The sequence below is a fragment of the Carica papaya genome, chromosome 5, assembly GCF_054855325.1.
Source record: "Carica papaya isolate Zhongbai chromosome 5, ASM5485532v1, whole genome shotgun sequence".
NCBI lineage: Eukaryota > Viridiplantae > Streptophyta > Magnoliopsida > Brassicales > Caricaceae > Carica > Carica papaya.
Genome location: NC_142313.1, coordinates 7,125,534 through 7,148,911, shown reverse-complemented (window position 1 = coordinate 7,148,911; position 23,378 = coordinate 7,125,534). Strand labels below are relative to the sequence as shown.

General features: G+C 34.5%; 1 protein-coding gene across 2 annotated transcripts; it reads right to left on the bottom strand.

The window, feature by feature from the left end:
* Positions 1-94: 94 nt before the first annotated feature.
* LOC110820905 (Mechanosensitive ion channel protein) lies at positions 95-22,902 on the bottom strand. 2 transcript variants are annotated; one of them, XM_022050534.2, is made up of 7 exons: positions 22,742-22,902; positions 21,303-22,214; positions 20,931-21,208; positions 10,645-10,745; positions 9,585-9,692; positions 1,410-1,631; positions 95-608 (listed from the first exon to the last, which is right to left on the bottom strand). In XM_022050534.2, exons 2-7 carry the CDS (start codon positions 22,103-22,105, stop codon positions 495-497), a joined length of 1,626 nt encoding a protein of 541 aa, XP_021906226.1. In that variant the 5' UTR covers positions 22,106-22,214; positions 22,742-22,902; the 3' UTR covers positions 95-494. The 2 variants fall into 2 exon arrangements, with proteins under 2 accessions (XP_021906226.1, XP_021906227.1); XM_022050535.2 differs by having other exon boundaries at positions 22,495-22,899.
* Between the last annotated feature and the right edge of the window lie 476 nt (positions 22,903-23,378).

Here is a 23,378-nt window from a genome sequence, read left to right as displayed (position 1 = left end):
GTGCATGGAGTTTTTTGGAAAAATTTAAGGTTTTTTTTATAAGAACAAACATCAAGAAATGCTGCTTAGAGTGTTTTGTTGCCTTTTGCTGCCATTAGAAGCAAAACTAAAATATATGAATGAAATGAAAAATTGTCGTCCAAAGTACAAATAGAAGCAGTCCCCCCCATCATGGTCAATAACTTCGAAGGCCTATGAATTTTTTCTTCTGAGAAAAGAAAGCCCATGAAATTAAAAACCCTGAAAATTAGATGGATGAGGGTGATGGAGAATCACAATAAGATATAGTTTAAACAATTCTATCAATCTGAGCCACCATCTTACGAAAAAACCTGCAACCAGATTCCAGAAATGTTCATGTAGGTATATTCTTCTCTTGTTGGTCAAAAAAACGGAAACTGGGTGGATGTAGTCATATATACAGAATCACATTCTGCCTGAATCATTGTGTTATAGATTTACTAAGGTCAAAAGCAATACTAGATAACTCTGCATTAAGGACTGGCTGTATCTTGCCAGGTTCTGCCCAATTTGGCCCCATGCTTCTTAATAATCTGCACTGACTGCAGAAGAATATCTTGTTGGGCAGTGTATAACTCATCCTTGCTCTGCAGTCATAGCATGAAAACCCAAAAGCAGAAAAGTTGTCATACATTAATAAAAAAAACTATTATGAGAATAATAAGCACTATACTATTCATAAACCAAAAGGGTAAGACAAAACAAATCTAAATATCAAGCCACGCACTATTATCAAGCACAAACAGTTTCTTTGAATTGATTAGAAGTTGATCATATATATTGATGTCTATTGAACTTAAAAGTCATTAAATAAATTATGCAGGTAACTTTTGGTTAGCTTGTTTAGACATGTAAAGCTTCTAGAAAGAATTGAAAATAGCAAGACATGCATATGACAGAAATGTTTGACATTACCAGCTTAACACAAAGAAAGTTCCATTTACTTGTAGAAAATTGTTTTAAGTTTTTATTTTCAAAATCTACATATGATATTAAAAACATGTATAGTTATAAAAATTAAAATAAAATTTTAAAAATAATAGTGAAATAGAATATGAGTTTGAAAAGAACCTTTTATTCTTTTCAAACTCATGCAATATTTTCTTTTTATTTTCCAAACCTTGTTTTTTATTTTCATCAACGACATTTATTTTTGTGCATACATTTATATAAATTTAGAAAATAAAAGCTCAAGATAGTTTTTCACAGTTAAAGAAGACCTTGATGTTTAATGATTCAGAAATGTACAACTTTCTTAGTATGTGACTGTAGGTAGAACATGGAAGAAACTGAATGCCCTTGTGAGATAACTTTAGCTACCAGTAAAGCAGGGAATTTCCCCCCTGTAGTAATTCCTGAGAGGAGATGCAGAAGGGAGAGACACATACCATATGTTGGAGATTGCATCCTAAAGTTAGCTCAGCATAAGAATCTTCAATTCGAGACAAAAAGCAATGAGGGGCCTCTTTCCCTAAGAAAACTTTTGGGTTAGACTTTAGCATGCCTTTAATTTCATCTGATATCTGGGGAATCTTGTCCATATCATCAATATGCAGCGGGATTTTGGACGCCATTGCACGCCACTGGGCACGTGACTTGTTTACAATTACCTAAGTTTTCCAGGAAAGACATTAACTTGTTTTCAAAATCAAAGTTGACATAATAATATAACAAACAAATCAGATCTTACATAAAATATTGTATTAATAAATCTATACCACCGGCATAAGATTTTAAAATAACAATGAGCAAACGAATTGTGAAGTATGACTTACAGTCAGAGAGACTAAATTCTACTATGCAGATTCTCACTAAAAAGAACTAGAAATACCTTTCCGCTGTGGAGCATATGGGATCTACATCCCGGTTTAAAGATTTTATTGCTCAAAATTGGGGGGCTAACAATGATATGGCACCTGCTTTGCCCTGTGTTTGCTGAGAAGCTTAAGCATGGAACAGGGTGATATTTTGTTCATGCTAGCAAGAAGGATAGGAAGCCAATAAATAGCATCAACGGCTACAGAGATTACTTCAGAGTAGATTCTTCTTTCCACACTGGCTTTGAGATTAACCTGAAAAGGAGCTCTATGATGTTTTCGTACAGGAAGTATATTTAAGGTTTTGGAAATCTAGATGGCAGTGAATAGACTTGGGGACGACAATACCAAATACTACCATGATCCAGGAAGAAGTGTTATTGTTTGGACTTGAAAAAATATAGACTTACAAGATTGATGAGAATCTAACAAGAAGGAGAGAGCTGACAATTGAAACATGGGATTTAATGAAAGCCACTTGTAGAATGTTCATATGTAGGAATGTATATATACATGTATACTTACATTAGGGATAGCTGGTATTGTTAGGATAGCTGGGTGCTCTCTCCACTAATTTTTTAATTTTTTGTCAGCATTTTTTAACCATTTTTTGTCTTGACCAAAATCCTATATATTTAGCACATTTGTACCCATGTAATATAAAAGAAAATTAGAGGATTTTTTCCTCGCCACACAAACGTTATCTCTTTGTTTTCTTCATGGTACCAGATTCGCAACTCTGATCCAAAATCTTTCATCATCCAACTCAAGCCGAAATGGCCATGGATGAGCAAAACTCCTCTCACATTGATCAGGTCTCGGGTTCCTTCAATCCAATACCTATCAACCATTCTTATATTGACCAGACACCTTCATTTGTCACTAGACACAGACTGAATGGGAGTAATTATCTCCAATGGTCTTCATCCGTTCTTATGTTCATCCGAGAGAAGAGCAGGGATGAATACCTTATGGGAGAAGCTATTCAACCACCAGCTGATAATCCAAGTGCTCGTTCATGGAAGGACGAAAACAATCTGGTAATGTTTTGATTAGTCAACTCAATGACGACAGAGATTGGAGAAATTTTTTTACTGTATGAAACCGCACATAGACATCTGGGTGGCCGCACGCGAGTTTTACTCCAGCCGAGACAATACCTCTGCCACCTTCAAAATCGAGACTCAGCTGCACGACCTGTGACAATGGGAGCTCACTGTAACACAGTACTACAATGCACTCTCTCGACACTGGCAGCAACTCGACGTCTTCGAGGAACATCTGTGGAATTGTTTCAAAGACTCGAAACTCTTCAAAACTCACACTAAACGCAAAACAGTCTTCAATTTTTTTATGGAACTTAACAAAAACTTGGATAAGGTTCGTAGTCGCAAAGCCACTACCGAATCTCAGAGAAGCTTTCTTTGAAGTCCGTCGAGAAGAGAGTAGAAAAAAGATCATGCTGGGTAATTTTTACTCTGGCACGAACCCGACGGACACAACTTTTGCCCTTGCTGTTCAGAGGAAGCCGCTGCTTAGTGAACCTCACCTGGTGCCCTAAATCACAAGCACGCATCTGCTTTCATCGAGCATACTTCTGAAGCTATAGGAAAGAAAGGGAGACTCTGGTGTGATTATTGCAAAAAATTGGATCATATTAGAGATATATGCTGAAATTATATGGCAAGCCAGCAGATAAGAAAATTTACAAAAATGACATTCAATAGCAACATGGTAATTTTAGAAGAATTATCTCCTGCAGCCAGTACTACCGAGAGCTCTCCCTTCAGTTCAGCCCAATTAGAGGCCCTTATGTAAATGTTTTCTCAAAAGGGTATTTTTGGTAATGCTTCCATTACTCAGAAAGGTAATTGCTTACTCAGTTTATCTACTTATTATGTGAAAAAGCAAATGTGGATTATTGATTCAAGAGCATCTAATCATATGACCAGAGACATTACACTCCATCAGTACAGTGCATGTAAGAAAATCTCATCCATCAGAATTGCTGATGGAACAAGTTCTAGAGTTGCAGGAGTTAGCTCAACTACTATATCACCAAATTTGATATTACAATCCGTTCTTTATGTGCCTAATCTACACTGCAATCTGCTATCTGTAATCAAATTATGTAATGACTTGAACTGTATTGTTAAATTTGACAGTGATTTTTGTATTTTTTAGGACTTGACCACGGGTACGATGATTGCAAGTGCTAAGGACTCAGAACTTTATCTTCTACCAGTTAAAATCTCACCTCCTAATAGACAAACTTCAAGTGCAGTATGCGCTAATTCAATATCTGTAGGATGTTCTAATATTGACAAATCTATTATATTATGACATTATAGATTAGGACATCCAAACTATATGTATTTAAAACAACTATTTCCTGCTTTATTCAGAAATAAAAATCCAAATTCATTTCAATGTGAAGTATGTCAATTTTCTAAACATACTCATAATTCATATCCTAGTATTACTTACAAATCTTCAAAACCTTTTGCATTGATTCATAATGATGTTTGGGGATTGGCACAAGTAAAAAATATTACTGACACAAAATAGTTTGTTTCCTTTATTGATAATCATATTAGAATAACCTGAATCTATCTGATGAAAGAAAAATCTAAGCTTAGTGAAATCTTTCAAAAATTCAACACTATGATTCAAACTCAATTTCAAACAAAAATACAAGTGTTGAAAACAAATAATACATGTGAATATTTTGCATCCAACCTATGCAAATTCCTTTCTTGCCAAGGTATTATCCATCAAAATTCTTGTCCCTACATCTTTCAACAAAATGGTGTGGCCAAAAATAAAAATAGGCACATTCTTGAAGTATCCGGCTTACTCATGTTTACCACAAATGTCCCTAAATACTTTTGGGAATACGCTATCCTCACAGCCACATACCTTATCAACAGAATGCCCTCCCATATCCTTAAATTTAAAACACTTTATGATTCACTACTTCAAGAATTCCCAACATCGCACATCCTTCACACAATTCCGTTTAAAAACTTTGGTTGTTCTGCTTATATTCACATTCACAGTCACCTCAGAGGGAAACTTGATTTTAGAGCCTTCAAATGTGTTTTTGTCGGGTATTCCAATTCTCAAAAAGGTTACAAATGTTTTTGTCCAGTAACCCGCCGGTTCTATAACACTATGGATGTTATCTTTTTTGAGAACCAACCATTTTATCTCACTCTTGATATTCAGGGGGAGACATATAAAACTCAAGAATATCAATTGTGGGATGTGAATATCCCTCCTCTACAGACTCCATTAACAACTTCAGAAAAAAGATCCTCTGTTGACAACTTCAGAAAAAGATCCTGTCCTTGAAACCACCAAAGAACTTGAACTTATCACAGAGACTGATAACACATTACCTACAGTTAGTGAGTTGCATATCTATAAAAGGAGGAACAAAATTTAATGTAAAGATAAAGTACCTGAACCATCTATACTCTGTCATGACTCAACTCCTGGACCAAGCACCCAAAATAACACAGGTAATGAGATTTCTGACTCTACTAATGATATTGGTTTACCTACTGCATTATGAAAGGATGTTCGTTTTTGTACTATGCATCCCATACAGTATTATGTCTCTTATGGCAAACTGTCTTCAAAGTATCATGCACTTGTAAGTAAGTTTGATAGTATCCCTCCTGAACCAAGAACAGTTCATGAAACTCTCAAGATTCCTGAATCGAATGTTGCTATCCAAGAAGAAATTTCAGCCCTTGAGAAAAATGGGACATGGGAATTATCTGATCTACCTTCAGGGAATGCTCTTGTTGGATGCAAGTAGATCTTCACCACCAAGTACAATCCTTATGGTAGTGTAAGCCGCTACAAAACTCAACTTGTTGCTAAAAGGTTTATCCATCGACTATCAAGAGAGATTTGCTCATGTTGCCAAACACAACATAATTCGGGTATTATTCTCTTTAGCATCTAATTTTGATTGGTCTCTCTATCAACTTGATGTAAAAAATAGTTTTCTTAATGGTGACTTAAAGGAAGAAGTGTACATGGAAGTCCCACCTGAAGTCAAAATGAATCATCAAAAGGTATGCAAATTAAAGAAGGCACTGTACGGTCTCAAACAATCTTCAAGGGCTTGGTTTGACAGATTTACCAAAGCAGTAAAATATATGAGATATCAGCAATGTCAATCCGATCATACCCTGTTTGTCAAACTTTATATCATAGGGAGAAGAGTTATACTAATTGTTTATGTGGATGATATTATCCTTACAGGTGATCACAGTGAAGAAATTCAAAAACTGAAAGGCTTTTTATCTAGAGAATTTAAAATCAAAAACCTTGAGTTGCTCAAATATTTCCTTGGAATAGAAATTGACAGATCCAAGAAAGGAATTTCTATATCTTAACGAAAGTACATCTTAAATCTCCTGAATGAAATAGGTATGCTTGGTTGTAAAGCTGCTGAGACTCCTATGGAAACAAATACTAAACTTGGTTCCAAAAATGACAATAAACCTGTTGATAAAGAAAGGTATCAAAGGCTTGTAGGCAAACTTATCTACTTGACTCACACAAGACCTGACATCTGCTTCGCTGTTAGTATTGTGAGTCAGTTTATGTCTCAACCTACTGAAAAACACATGTGTGCTGTTTATCGTATTCTCAGGTATCTAAAGATGACACCTGAACAAGAATTATTCTTTCAGAAGAATATGATCAGAGATATTGAGATCTATACTGATGTTGATTGGGCTGGATCTGTGACAGATAGAAGATCCATATCTGGTTAATGCTCTTATATTTGAGGTAATTTAGTCACTTGGCGTAGCAAAAAGCAATCTGTTGTATCAAGAAGCAGTTGTGAAGCTGAATTACGATTACTTGCACATGGAATATGTGAGGGAGTATGGCTTAAAAATATTCTATTAGAACTAAGATTTTCTGCTCCTATTACAATGAGAATTTGGTGTGACAATCAATCAACTATTAGTATGGTCAAGAACCCTGTGCACCATAACATAACTAAATATGTTGAGATTGATCGTCATTTCATCAGAGAAAAAATTGAAAGTCCGGATGTGTCACTCCTGTACATCCCGACTAGTCAACAAACAGCTGACATACTCACCAAGTCACTACCAAAAAGAGAGTTCAATAATCTTGTATCCAATCTACAATTACTTAACATCTATGTAACCTATATTGAAGAGGAGTGTAGAATGTTCATATGTAGGAATGTATATATACATGTATACTTACATTAGGGACAACTGGTATTGTTAGGACAGCTGGGTGCTTTCTCCATTAATTTTTTAATTTTTTGTTAGCATCTTTTAACTGTTTTTTGTCTTGGCCAAAAGCTCATATATTTGACACATTTATACCCATGTAATATAGAGGAAAATTAGAGGATTTTTTCCTCATCACACAAGCTTTCCCTCCTTGTTTTCTTCACCACTATTTGGGAAAACCAAACAATTTGACAAGCTGTATGGTCAAGCTTACACTTTAATTTCCATACAACATGTGAATACCTGAGTATACACAAAATTAGACTTGGAGTTAGTTGGCAAAAGATGATAGTTGAGCAACCTCTTAATTCAAGATAGAATTAAGGGCTAACATTAAAAGAGTTTGAAAACCTTTGGCCATCATAGCACAAACTCATAAAGCTGCCACTGACATAGAAGAATAATTGAAATCTCTCTGGAATCTACTCCTAATGATACCTTTGGATAAAAAAAGGGGCTGAAGAATGGGTAGAATCAATTTTTAATACTCCTAAAATAAGTAAATTGTTTGTTTTAGTTGTGGACAAAGTGAACTTATGGGCTACCAATGCCCAAAGGAGACGAACTTGCATGTTGGAATGAAACAAAAGAAGGAGATGCAAGGAAGAGATGATGGTTATGTTTCCTTGAGTGTCATGTCCTAAGCCCAAGAACTGCTTACACTAACTTTTGAACTCAAATCACTGACTTTCAAAAGTTCAAACTAAGTTATTAGAAGTATTGACTAGAGTTCTCATATAAAACCCAACAATCACATATTTTTTCAATATAATATTAGAATATCACAAAAAAAATGTTGATTTAGCTTATGGTGAACAAGTACCTCTGTTTTGCCAATAGTAAGGTGCATATCAACAAATCCTAAATGGAGAACTAAAAAGAAGCACCACGTATTCCTATCGCTCAAGATCTTTCCCTCAAATAGAACTCTACAGAAGTTCCACAAAAGGAGAATCTGACGCACCAATTAATTAATGTGCTGATTTCATACTGTTACCAAGATTTGAAACTACCAAATAATCGTGTGTTTCCATGATTTTTGGTATCAAAGAGAATGATAGAGCATGGACTTAGTTAAAGTTCATGAGGAAGCTCAAAGATCACAGTTTTAGATTATTCACCATTTCAAAAATCATCTGATACTCGTGAACAATTTTTTCCAACAAAGAGAGAATGATGGGAATCACTTAAATCTAGATTTCATAAATAGATTAGAAATTGTAATTTTTTAAAATACAAAACTATTATACTATTTAGGTATCTATTATTATAATCTTTAGTAACTTTAGGATTTTATTTTTTCTAATATTTAATATTTTTATTGTGTTAATAGTATTGTTTCTTAATCCTATTAGTTTTATTATTTCTCAGCCTAATCCTATTCAAGAAAGGTTAATTAGGAAGCACCATAAACAAATTTGTAATTCACTTTTGAGATAGACTTCAATTATTCAATAAAACGCTCTGAGAAAACACCAAATTCTGATTGTGTGATGTTGTGATACTTAAGACTTTTTACATTTAATTGTATAAGAAACACTAGGTATGATGTCTAGGTTTTTGAAGTGTATGCTCCTGGCTTGCAATTGCAGATGCTTCATCATCAAAAGTCTTCAAGACTTTAGGCCGAGCTTCTAACAAAAGAAGGAGAATGATACCGATTAGATCCTAAACTGAAATAGTTTTTAAGATTAAGAAAATTTTTCCTACTTCTAATTATTTAATATCTATAATTTGTTTAACTTATTTAGGTGCATATTATGTTTTCTTAGGATTCAGAAACTGTCTATTCCTCTTTTATTATTTTGATATTTGCTTTATTACTTGTAAAAGGCTGTAGATAGTGCATATGGAAAGGCTATTAACCCAGACAATAATAGACAATGTTGAATTAAGAAATTATTGCTAGGATTTTATTCCATGTTTAGCCTGCTCCATTCTTTCTACGTCTCCTCTATATTTCTTTACCTTTATCTTTGGTTTCATTTGAGTCTCATCTGCCAGATTCTATACTTATATTGGACAAGTTGATTTCAGACTGGACCTGTCTTACATCATAGATTCGTTCTAATTCTAATCATACACATCCGACAACCTTGCCCAAAAAGAATGAAAATTGGTATCCTGACTTGAGAAACAAAACAACTTCCAATCACTTTTAGTTTGTTCTTCCTTTCAAACAGCCTTTAGCCTGTTCTCCCTTCTAAAAACGTCCATATATTATGGCTGGGATTCCCTGAATAAGAAGTATCAACTACCAAGATAATGGAGGATATGGCAAGCATCCAATGACAAGTAAGCTAAGAGGATTGTATTAATGTCAGATATCACAACGGCTAAGGGTTTTATGGCCAGCAAGCTCACAAATGTAAGAATCAATATCAACAGTTGATATGAAAAGTTGCAGAAAATCAGAACTAAGAAGGAAGGTAAAAGAAGGAGGGCCCACCTGACTAGAAAACATTGAATTTGGAACCAAGACTGGAAATTTCTCAGCATTCAATAACACTGTGGTTGAAAATCCCATTTCCACCACTTGACCCTCAACAGATCCAGCCTGAAATAGCAGAAGTTACTAGGCAGAAATATCATTTCCATGTGATAACAATATATCGAATCAGGCTCACTTTACCATTTTCATAAATGACCAAAACCTAAATGGTTAGGACCCTTGAAATATTATGGAACTGTAGTTTAGATACATAATACCCATGTACCCAAATGAAAACACTAAAATATAATTTAAATGGAAGTTTATGTTGTACATGATGATTTGACTAGCTCCATATCTTCACAATTTTGTCCATGGGAAAATCACCTAATTTTGAGTTTGACATGCTTAATTGTAATAAATCTGTATACAGAAAATCAGTCATTAACAAAATGTGTATGTCCCAATAATTTTTGAATGGTAGATTCTCAAAGTTTGAAAAGAGAGTTTGAAAAGAGAGAGTGGACGAAAGAAACAAGCAGAAATAACAGGTTAATAAAACTAATGGACACTTTGTGAAAAAATGAATACTTGGGCTCTATCTAGTTGTAAACAACTATATTAAGCTCTTATTTTCTAAATTGATACATGCTTTGTCTATAAAAACATGTTTTATTGTTGAAAATGAAAATAAAGGCTTAAACAACATACTGAAACATCTGGAAAAATTTTATGCTTTTCAAACGTATGTCATATTTTCAATGTCACTTTCTAGCACTAACACTGTTTCATTTTCAAAAACTACATATATTTTTGTCAATAAACATGCACTAATTTAGAAAATAAAAACTCAAAATAGTTTTCTACAACTAAACCGGGAATTGACTATCAAAAAAGGGGCCCTTGAAATCCTGAGATCACCCATTTCAAGTGGGAATAGTCACCCAACAGAGGATCAAATTATCATTTTACTCCATGGCAGTTCTCTTCAATATAAAACGTATTACAAAGAAAACAGACGAACAGTGAAGGAGAAGGCTTTATGCCACTTCCAGTGAAAAGACGGTCTGCAACTTACTTTTATTGTATCTCCTAGAGAAAAAGGTTTCGTAAACTGCATGCCCAACCCAGTAAGTACATTCCCGAGAACATCCTTAGCAGCAAAAGCAGTGGCCACCCCTGAGATACAGCAAGATGCAGATCAAATATTCTTTGATTTCAGAAAGATATTACACTGCAGAACTGGGAGAAGTATTCTGTTATAAGTTCTCAACCAGCAAAGGAAAGTTCAGAATTGGTAGTTGATATGGAAATTGGTTTAGGTTTCTATGCAGTTCAGTAGTGGAGTTTTCAATGCAGTGCGGTTAAACTAAAATTTCTTATTTCAGTTTTCTAGTGTAGTTAAGTTGAGCAGTTTAGTATCAGTTTCTCAAAACTATAATATGCAGGAGTTAGTTCCTTTATGTTAGCTGATGGTTATAACTTATCTAGTATGATTGGTTAGTTTTTAAAGTTCTCTTCTCTTCCTATTGTACAAGGACTGAATGGAATTGAAAAAAAAAAAAGATACAGAATTTCTTTCAAAGGTTTTAAGTTGCTTAAATTTTCAAGATTGAAGGATCCTCTCTAATGAGACTACATTCATTATTCAGTACTGCTAAATGTATAAATCCAAAAAATTTTCCTCTGTTTTTTTCTCATAGATTCCCTGTAAGGAGGATCATACGTAGTTCTGGACCGGCAACCATAACAAATTGGCATTAGAGGTAGAAGTTACAGGAGTTTTGGTATCTGTTAGTGATGCTTTGACATTGAAGGTGATGCATAAGACAGTTGAGAGAGAGAACCAAAACCAAGCAGCAAACGAAGCCAAACAGCAGAAGTTGGTCACTCAGCTACAGGAAATCTATCAAAGCCTTGCTGGACCAGAGTTGGACAATCTTGATGGAGGTAAGGGCAATGCCAATATAGAAAGTGTTAATAAGCATACTATAGGAGCAGCAAATGCAGGGTAAGTACCCAGAAATTGTTTTCCTTGTCTTAAAGGCAATATTGATTTATCAGGATGACCAAACTGCTGCAACCATTTATACTCCCAGCAAAGAAAACTTGAAGAAAAAAAAAAAGTTGGATTAGCCCCCGTTTGTTTAGAGGGGGATGCGCGACAAAGGTTTCTTAAGTTGGAAAGACCTACCAAAATTAACTTGGGAGAACTCCAAGCAGCACTATAGCTTGCATTTTGGACCTACAATTCAGAGTAAAAAAGCTTGAGAAACTCTCTAAACTTTGTCAAACTAAGATGTTGAAAAGTATCAACACCAATTTGAGCAGTTGGCAGTAGGCACAAGCACTCTCAATCAACAACAACAGGTACATATTTTGCAAGTAATCTGCAAGATTATCTAACCGTTAAGGTGGAATTACTGAACCTGAAGACATAACTACTCTCATGAGTTTGGATGGATTGTTTGAACAACAGAGGGAGCAGCGCCATTATGATGGTTCTCTTTTTGGCGAAATCAGACAAGTTCTTCAACTTCAAGACCACAATTTGTTAAATGCTTGATTGAGATAAAGATGGAAGAAAAGCATGTGAAGGGACTTTCTCCTAATGGTGATGAAAAATTTGTTTCTGATTATTAATATTATTGATTTTAGGAGAAAAAATAATTTTATTTCTCATCCTTAAGTTGTTACACTCAGGATATGTATAAAATTTTTAACCTAATAATTAAAAAATAACTATTCTACTAAAATTTTAATTACGTGAGATTACTATTTTATTAGAATTCTAATTATATAATATCAAGTAATTAAATAATAAATTATATTAATAATTAAATAATAAAATATACTACTCAACACTTCTCCCTCAAGTTGGTGTAAGATATCACACATGTCCAACTTGCAAACTAAGTTTTAAAGAGTCATTTTACAGTTTACCAGTGCTAAAAGGTGCCAAAAAAGTATTGCAAACTAGAACTAGATCGGTCAGGCAACAATTCAAAATAGTTCGGCTCAACTCAAAATAGTTCGGCTCAACTCAAACGGTTCGAGGTCGGCTCTAAAATGGCTCGGGCTCCATCAAAGTACCATACAAGCTCTCAGGCGCCGCTATGGGCCAATGAATGCCCAATCATTGGACAACCACGTGTTGCCACCAAAAACCACAACGAGCCACCACCGAAAGCACCACCTTACAAAACCACCAAAGTCTCAAACACCTCAACCGGACCGCCACATGCTTGCCGCCGGCCACCAAGTGCCACCACTGAAAATTGCCGAAAACAACACAGAACACGCCGCATCGTCAGATTCAACGCAGATCTGGTGAGGGCGTGCCAAAAAAGGGCTGGGATTCGGTCTTTTGTGCGATTCGGCCGCCACGGACTTCTTCTCTAGCGAGCTCTGTCGCACAATCTCCCTTCGGCTCTTCTGGTTTCACGCACAACCAATGACAGACTTTATGGATCCGCCTCTGATCTATCTTCTCCGACCCTCTCTTCGTGGAAATCAGGACAGCTGTGAAAAAATGCCGCCACTGATCGACATGCATGGGCCTTTTGCCGACCAGATTTGTCCGGACAAGCCGGTCGCACGCCCTTGCCAGCTAGCTGCCACTCGCACATGAATCTCTCTCCAGCTTTCTGGTTTCGGACGCTGCTTCCTCTCTTCCTCTGATATGGCTTTCACTCTATCTCAAATCTGGTCATAGGTTTGGAACAAGGTCAGTCAGTCTATGACACCATCTGAGGTGATGATGATAATAGATTTGGATAAGTTGGTACCAATTCAGGCTATTGTGTTATGTTAGAGTTTGAAGAAAACCCTAAAATTAAAACTCTAAAATAACCTTATTTGGCTCTGATACCATATTATTTTATGATAAAAAATAATTTTATTTCTCACCTTTTAAATTTTTACTGTTGACACGAAAATTTTGTTACCTAAATTACCATGATATTTTTTCTTATATAATCCTATAATTTATTTTCTCTATAAAGATATTATTATTTAAAATCTTTATTACAAACAAAATTTTCCTATTTGTACTTAGAAAGTCTTGTATATATACGAATCATTTGTAACATCTAATGGTAGAGAAAACTAAAGTGTAAATATTTTTCCCAAATTTCTACATGGTATCAAAGCAAAATAAGGACATTTTGGGGTTTTAATTTCAGGGTTTATTTCAAAACCCTAAAATCTTCACAACACCTACCCAAACAGAGTACTGATCTCACCGGTGGCCAGCGCCCTATTCTGGTGACTTTCTTAGCTGTACCTGACTGCCTACTCCACTCACGTGCGGCTGTTTATGCTGCCTTTCACACGCAGCCTCCCGGTATGCGTCGTTCTTCTTTTTCGTAGCTCTCTGGTTTGCACATCACTTCTTCGCAGCTCAATGGTTCGCACATCGCGTTGCCGTTCTCACAGCCACTGATTTGCAATGTTATGTGTCTTGTGCATCAGTTTTTGCGCACTGAAGAAGCGTCACAAATCGGGTCGCTTCAATTCCTCCGTTTGGGTCGCACGAGCTTTTTGCGCACAGCAGTTTCTAGTTTCTTCAGTTTGGTTTCCTCCGCCGCGCGACCTAGTTTCTGGGTTCCACGCGCCCTCAACCTTCTCAGTTGTGCGATTGTCGCACCTTCTCCTCTCAGGTTGCAACCAGGTCTGATTCTCTCAGCCTTCTCAAGTTGCTGGTTATTTTTTGGACCAGGTCTGCTATCTTGATTATTCTCTTCTCATATTCGGTTCTGATTCCGATAATATTCTCCTATCTCATAACTTTTTCGGCTTTTCTGTGGTGTTAATTAGTAATTGTGTTTTATCCCTGAAAGATATATTAATAGGCATTATTGTTGTTTCTAGTATTCAAAAATGATATAAGCAAAAAATGTGATTGTTCCCAATTCTGATAAACCATCATTACAAATCAGTCTCGTCAATCTTGATGTAACTAATTATCTTAAATGATTTAGATCTTGTTTACTGTTTATCAAAACTAGAAGTTTACAGGATTATACTACTGGTGATGTGAAGAAGGCAGAAATCAGTAGTTTGGAATATAACAGATAGGACTTTAAAAACTCTTTAATCATGTCTTGCCTCATTAATTCCATGCAACCTCATATTATCCGAACATATCTGTTGCTCAACACCACTGCAAAAATATGGAATGCAGTATCTCTTACATACTCACAAATGGATAATGATGCTTAAATTTATGAATTCCGGAATAAACTTTACAACACAAAATAAGGAGAGTTGACTATCTCTCAATATTTTTCTGAACTCAGTGGACTATGGCAGGAGCTCGACTATTACCAGAATTTTCAAGCAAATTGCTTAGGAGATGCTGTCAAATTTCTGAAAATGATAGAAAATGAACGGATTTATGATTTCTTAATTGGTTTAAATGTCGAATATGATTAGATACGGGTCCAGGTTCTATGAAAGGATTCCATTCCTTCATTAGAACAAACCTATTCTTACGTTCAGTAAGAAATAGCACTAGTTGAGAAAGCTAGATTAATTGCTCAATCTGATCACTCCAAAGACCAACAGAATTGTGACTATTGTGGGGAAGTCGAGACACACTAAAGATACTTACTAGAAATTGCATGGACGACCCACTAGAGTACGTGAGGGAAGGAAAAGTGGGCTTATGGGAACTCAAACAAACTTGGTTGAGGCAAGTGAAACACCTGACACACCAACAGTTGGAACTTTTTACACCGAAGAGATTCAGAGTCTAAAGCACATTCTGTCTTAACTTATTCTTCAACAACTATTGGTGCATCACATATACTAAAATCAGGTATTCCTTCTCTCCCTCTTCTTTCCACTCCTGATATTTGGATTATAAACTTTAGAACTAACAGACACATGATAGGCTCTTCCACTGAATTTCTAACTTATTTTTCTTATACTAAACGAGAAAATGTTCGTATAACAGATAGGTCATACACTCCTATGTTTGGAACAGGTTCCATTAATTGTACCTTAACTATTACACTGTTTTCAGTTTTATATGTGCCTAATTTTTCTAATAACCGTTTATTCATTAGTATCATTACTGAAGACTTAAATTGTAAAATTGAATTTTTTCCTAATTATTATATCTTTTAGAATCTTCGAACAGGGAGGATGATTGGCACTAGTAAACTGCATGATGGCTTATATGTTTTGAGAAAAAATCAGAACCTAATTGGAAATCAATTCACCATTGAGAACAAAGAAATCAATATAAAAATACTACAATGGCACTGACGGTTGAGACACCCTTTCCTTTTTATTTTAGAAAAACTGTATCCTATTTTGTTTAAGATAACTTTCATAGATTTTTTATTTTGTGGTGCATGTGAATTTGCAAAACATAAAAGGAATTCTTATCATTTGAATAATAATAGAAGTTCTATTCTTTTTATAGCTATTCACTCTAATGTGTGGGAACCTACTCAAAATACTTTTTTATCTGGTCATCGATGATTTGTTACCTCTATTGACTATTGTACTCAATTAACATAGATTTACTTGTTGAAAGCAAAAAATGATATATTTTCATGCTTTCAAGTATTTCAAAAAATGATATGTACACAATTTGATACTAAAATGAAGATCTTGAGAACTAACAATGGTACAAAATTTATGGATAATGGGTTCCGTACTTACTTGGAGCAAATGAGATAATTTAGCTGACAAGTTGTACCTACATCGATGAATAAAATGGGGTTACTGAAAGAAAAAACAGACGTATACTGGAGGTAGCTCGGTTACCAGTGTTCATCATGAATCTACCTAAAAGTTATTAGGAAGATGCACTTCTTTCAACTGTCTACTTTATTAATAGAATGTCTTTACGGGTCCTTGATTTTAGAAATCATCTGCAAGTTTTGCAAGTACAAATTCATATATTGTTTCCCAAAAGTGTTTAAATATATTTGTTTTGTCCATACTAGAAATGTGAACAAGCTAGAACCTAGAGCTCTCGGGTGTGTGTTTATTGGATATTCTCCAACTCTAAAGGGTTACAAGTGTTATCATCTGTCATCTAGAAAAAACTTTATGACTATGGATGTTACGTTTAGAGAATCTGAATCATACTTTAGCTCCACCCCAACACCTTTTCAGGGGTAGAGTGAAATGGAAGAGGTGATGCCCAGTTTTGTAACTCTTCACAATCATATTCAGGGGAATAACTCGATATCAAAAGATCTTATTCAATAAAAAAATGCTGAAGGATTGGATAAACCAAACCTGAAGAAGTATTCAAGAAGAGATAAGACAGAAAAAGTCATCATACAGTCTATCTCACGTCAAGAATCTTCTTTAGTTCCTGAAGATACTGGTGAGTCATCTTTATCTTGTGAATTATCTTATAAACTCATTGTTCTTAGAAAAAGAATCAGAACTTGCACTAAGCATATTATGTCTTAACTTTGTTTCCTATGACTCTCCATCTCTCTCCTATAGAGTCTTTGTCTTATTTGTTTTTTCTGCGTTTATTCCACAGGATGAGAGAAAAACTCTAAAAGATATCAAATAGAAGGAAGCGATGATTGAAAAAATGAGAGCATTGATAAAAAATGAAATATGGGACTTTATTTCAATTCCACAAAGAAAGAAAATGGTTGATTGCAAGTAGGTGTTCACTATAAAACACAAAGCAGATGGATCAATTGAAAGATACAAAATTAGACTAGTGGTTAAAGGGTTTACTCAAACCTATGGAGTTGACTAACAGAAAACCTTTGCACCTGTCGCAAAAATGAACACAATTAGAATATTACTATCCTGTGCTACTAATCCTGATTGTGACTTACACCAGTTTAATATAAAAAATGTCTTTCTCCATGGAAACTTATAGGATGAGATATACACGAAAATTCCAACTGAATTTGAAGATGAAAGAGCACAAGAGAAGATTTACAAATTAAAGAAGACCTTGTATGGATTAAAGCAGTCTCCAAAAGTATGGTTCGAAAGATTCAGAAGAGTTATGATTTCTTTCGGATATCAGCAGAGTAATACTGATCATACTCTATTTATCAAGCATTGTAAAGGTATGATCACTCTTCTCATTATTTATGTAGATGATATTATGGTGACTGAAAATGATACAAAAGAGATGACTCGATTAAAGGGATTTCTTACTCGAGAATTTGAAATTAAGAATCTTGAAAAATTGCAGTACTTCCTGAAAATTGAGATTGTTAGATCTAATAAAGAAATTTTTATCTCTCAAAGAAAGTATATCCTAAATTTGTTAGAAGAGATTGATATGATGGGTTACAAGTCAGCCGAATCCCCTATTAAAAGTAATCACAAAATACAAGCAGCTAGTAGACATCAGTTGATATTGGAAGATATTAGAGATTAGTTGGAATACTCATTTATCTATCACATATCATACCAGATATAGCATATGCAGTTAGCTTGATGAGTCAGTACATACATGATTCTTGTGAGACTCATTTATATGTCGTCTTTCAAATACTACAATATCTGAAATCTGCACTCTGAAAATATTTACTTTTCTCCATAAATGACTACCTTAAGATTGAAGCATTTACAAATGCCGATTGGGCTGAATCTCCTGATAATAGAAAGTCAACTACCAGTTACTGTACACTCGTTGGAGCAACTTGGTTATATTGAAAAATAAGAAACGGAGTGTAGTTGTTCGTTCTACTACTGAAGTAGAATATAAAGCAATGGCTCAAGAAGTATGTGAATTATTATCGGCGCAAAAACTAATGAATAAATTAAAATTGTTTAAAGAAAAAAGTCTATCATTGTTTTATGACAATAAAGCAGCTATTAGTATTGCTCAAAATCTACTTCAAGATGATCAGACAAAACACATTGAAATTGATCGTCACTTCATTAAAAAAAAAAAAGTTGTTGTTAGATTCTTATGCTTACATTATGTATCTTCTAGCAATTAGGTGGCCGATATCTTCACCAAAAGACTCTACAACATAACTCTTCAGAATTTGAGATACAAGTTGAGCATGTGTGATATTTTTATATCAACTTAAAGGGGAGTGCTGACACAAATATTTTGTTCCCTAAATGACTGTGATATTTTTCTTTATATAGTTTTACCATTTATTTTCTCCATAATTATATAATTATTTAAAATTTTTGTTATAAAGAAAATTTTCCTATTTGTATTTAGGAAGTTTTTTATATATACGAGTCAATTGTAACATCTAATCGCAAAGAAAAATAAAGTGTAAATATTTTTCCCAAATTTCTACAGTTACACCTTAAATATTTATAGAATTTTTAATTTATTAATTAGGAAATTACTATTTTACTAGAATTCTAAGTATATAAGATTACTATTGTAATAAAATTCTAATTACATAATATCAACTAATTAAATAATAAACTAAAACAATTAAATAATAAAATATGCTACTCAAAAATGTCCAGACCTTTTCCAGCTGCTACTAATGAGAAATTAAAGCACCTTGATAACCTAACTACTAACATGAGTTTCGCTATCTTGTATACATAGTAGGGAGTGCAGAACCATTACCTTGTTTCTCTTTTTAGAGAGAACAAAGTAACTATTATTCAACTTGAAGGCCTCAATTAGTCAAATACTTAAGGAGAGCAGGGATTGAAGAGACATGTAGAGGGTATTTATTTTAATTTTGATGCAGAGTTGTTCTTGGTCATCAATGTAAAAGAATTTCCTGGTTGGAGGGAGTTTTTTTTTTCTTTTGAGATAAAAAGTGTGAATAGCATATTAAATGAAGGCACCAAGGGAGTGCCGTCCATGTATAAAAGATTTACAAGTCAGTGAGAATATCTACAATGACTCTAAAATACTCAATTCTAAAGATCCTATATAAATGGAGGAGCGACTTTTAAGTCTTCTCTTTGCCCTTCTTTTGCACTTGGGGACAAACACCTCCTTGAGGAGAAGAATGATGCTAGTCGTTGACCAGCGAGAGACAATAATCCAATAGAAGGTAGTTGATGAATCAATTATGTTTAGTATTTCATGCAGCTTTTATATTAGACAGTACATTTTTTCTGCAGTTTAGATGGTAAATCCAGTTCAGTGTTTTATACAGTTAAGTTAGGCACAATAACACTACAGTTTCTTCAAATTATCACATGCAGAAATTAGTTCTTTTCCGCTAGTAGGTCGTTAGTACTCTGCACCGTATAGTTCCTAAAGCTTTCTGTTCTTCTACAGTATTTATGGAAAAAAAATAAACAAAATAAATAAGCAAAATTTCTTTAAACACATTTTGACTTCATTTTTTTTGAGATATAAGTGAACAAAAGTAAAAAAAAAAAGTACCAAGGGAGTATCATCCATTTACAAAAAGACTTTACACATCAATGAGCATATCAAGAACAACTCCAATATCATCAAAAGAAAGTAAGTTATGCTCCAAAAGTACGGAGCCAAAATAACACAGCCACCTATCTTAATATTTACAAACATGTTTTCAATTCCCTCAAAATCCCTATTGTTTCTTTTTTTCCAAATAACTAAAAAAATTGTTAGTGGAAAAAAGTCGAGCCGCTTGATTGTTCGACACAAGAACCTCTCAAGCCAAAAGTTCATTGTTAATAGAACCCGCAATTACCCAATTAACACCAATCAAGCTGTAAACAATTGACCATATTTTGAGTTCCTTAAACTCGAAGATTGGAAGGTTCTCTCTAATGAGCCGCTCCTTATAGTTAAAATAGGTCCTAGAGGCAGAACATGTGAGAAATATCCTTCTAATCTTCTCTGAAATTTTCTTGTAAGAAGGCCCATAACTGGATCCTAGACTAGGGACCATAATGTGCTCAAAGAATTATAGTTGAGAAATTGTTAGAAAAAGCCATCATGAGGGTCAAGCAGACTAACAGAAGGAAGCTAAAGAGAAGAGGTTAAGAATGAAAGCTTTATTCATAAAGATTATTTCACATGGACTAGACAACTATTACATGGGAAAGCTTCAAATAAAAGATGAGAAACAAAAAGGACATGAAAACGCACATATCATAAATTTTGAGAAATGTTCAAAATTTTCTTGGAAAAAAGTAGTGAGTTTGCATATATAATACCCAGCTAACAAGGTTCCAAACTACAATATCCAAGAGTGAGCTCTTCATGCATGCGTGACCAAAGAGTTATAAAACAAAAAAGAAAGTTCAACTTCAAGTTCAACTTCAGTTAATACCAGAAGCAACAACCCAATTGAGGTCATCAGGGAAGTCATTACCAAGAAAAGTGTAAGAGGTTATTTACAATAACTAAGAAAAAAAATCATAAGGTTCTTTCTATTATAATATATGAATAGAAGTAAAAAAGGTTTTGTGCAATTAGCGACAAATACCAACCTCCTATGCCACCAACTGTTAGAATAGATTGCACAGCCACCCCGCACGCCTCTGCCAAGGCCATCAAACCAATAACAAAAAGACCAACAGATGAAACTTTGTCTAGCGTTAATATCTTTTCACGGTCTAGCCCTGCTAAATTCTGTGAAGCTGATGCACGATAGAACACATTTGTTTTCCAGCGATATAGAAACCACACAAATGAAAGGATGACTGCCCCTCTCCAGGCTGGAATAATATATTGTGATGCTAGAGTTGTAGGTGCCACCATCATGCCACTGCACATCAAAGTCAACAAAGAAAATGATGCACAATCCAAAATATGACACAAACATGCAAAAATCAGTCAATCCAGAAATTAAAGCCACTAACATTTGTGAAAATGCTATGAAGGTGACTAGATATCGCACAGGATCCTCCAAAGAACCCCAAAAACTTTTCTCATAGGGAACTTGATCTCCAGGGAGTAAAGAAGTGCGGCCTCGCATTGCATATTTGTGAAACCTCCTCAAAATCCTCGGCATCACCACCCAAACCAGCATAGTACAAGTCAAAGTAAAAGTAACAGGGACAACAATGTTTTTAAGATATGGATAAGTGTCAAGCATCTGTTGAACATAGGGGTTCAGCTCATTGGAGGTTTCTTTAGCCTTCTGCCCAGTATAAGTAACAGCATCTACTGCACTCTGCCATGCATCCTTAAGCTTATCGAGCAAATCAGTTCCAGCCAAGCCACTGTTACTAACATCTGCTTCACTTGAACTAGAAGCACCTGGAACATGCAAGTCCCCAGGTTTGTCAGCTTTTGTGCTGAAAGACAATGCATGTGATGGTTGTCCAAATGTGGAGCTTGTCAACATAACAAGCATGGTATTCTGAGAACGCAAAATTGAAGATGAGGAAGAATATGATGTGACAGGCTTGGTCTTGGAACATTTGCTACTAAAGGGAGACTGATAGCCCAGAACTTGAACATAGGCATTTGCAATGTTTCTAGGAGAATGGAATTCCCCTTGATGATAATTACAGTATCCATATGTTGACCTTAGATGATAAAAATCAGTATGTCTGGTATGGTTCGCGCAGGATTTGTATGACCGAATCGATTGCAATTTAAAAGATGGGCCTATTGCATTACAAAGTGATTTTAGAACTGAAAACCTAACCGCAGCCATAATATCAACTTTAGAGTACAAGAAGGAATTTACAAAGACATTCTTAGACAGTATCTACTAGCTTCTGATGCCCAATTTGATACCAGGAACTTGTCATATAAGCCACAGTCTGCAAGTAAACAAAGTATAAAAGAGTAATTTCATGAAACGAAAAAGTAATCCAACTGACAACAGATGGCTTTAGATCCACCAATTCAAGTACGGTACTGAAAACTCAATGGCTCACACGATAGCATAACTTCCCAGAGGAAAATTAAAAAAAAAAAATATCCAGTTAAAGCAATGCAATGTCAAGTAGTAGCTGGAATAGCTTTATAATCAATGTTAGGATCCTGAGAAAATGAATAAAAGGAAAGAAATAAAACTGTAGACACCATCAATCTACTCACATGAATCGTCCAATTCAAACAGAAAACCGCATTAGGGCTTATTCAAGAGGTCCATCTCATAAGATAGCTATGTTCTTCTCGGTTCCATCAAAATCTTAAGCGCAGTAAAAAATTCGAATATATAATCTCTCCTTTTTTTTTTCCATTTCCTACAGTTTCTCGGCAGTCAAACGAAACCTAAGAACTTCCTTGCATAGAGACAAACAGGTCATATTAATTGGATCCCAAGAACAGACCAGTCACCAACCTGAAACTACGATGAATTGAGCCTTTCGAGTAAGATCGCGACAGCAGTCCGCAGGAAAGTTGCTCTGGTTGGTGCAGAACTAGACGACAGTCATGCGAAGGCAACGGGTAATTGAGCTTTCGGGCTCACCCATTTCTTTTTTATTTATTTGGGTCAGACTGACCGAGGTTTGAATGAAATCCATACTATTTTTAATGGAATAACTATTCTATTATATTTTGACATCATAATAAATAAAAGAGTTATTTAATTTATTTTTTAAATAGATTAAATAAAAACATAATTTAAAATATTTATTATTATGCACTATTCTATTTTTACCATTATCATTGTAATTACAGAATATATTGTCACCACTAAATCAATGTTTAAGTTGATATTAATGTAAAAATATAATTACCTTTTATGTGTATTATGGGTCAAAAATAATTAGCCAATAATATTTTATTTAATTTAAAGTTTAATTTACTAGTATATTGATATATTGTATAAATCAAGTCAAAATTTATTTCAAAATATAAATAAAAATATAAACATTACTTTATGTATGTATTATAGATTTAAAAAAATAGTTAGTTAATAATATTTTATTTAATTAATTTAAAATTTAAGTTATTAATATATTGAAATTCAAACT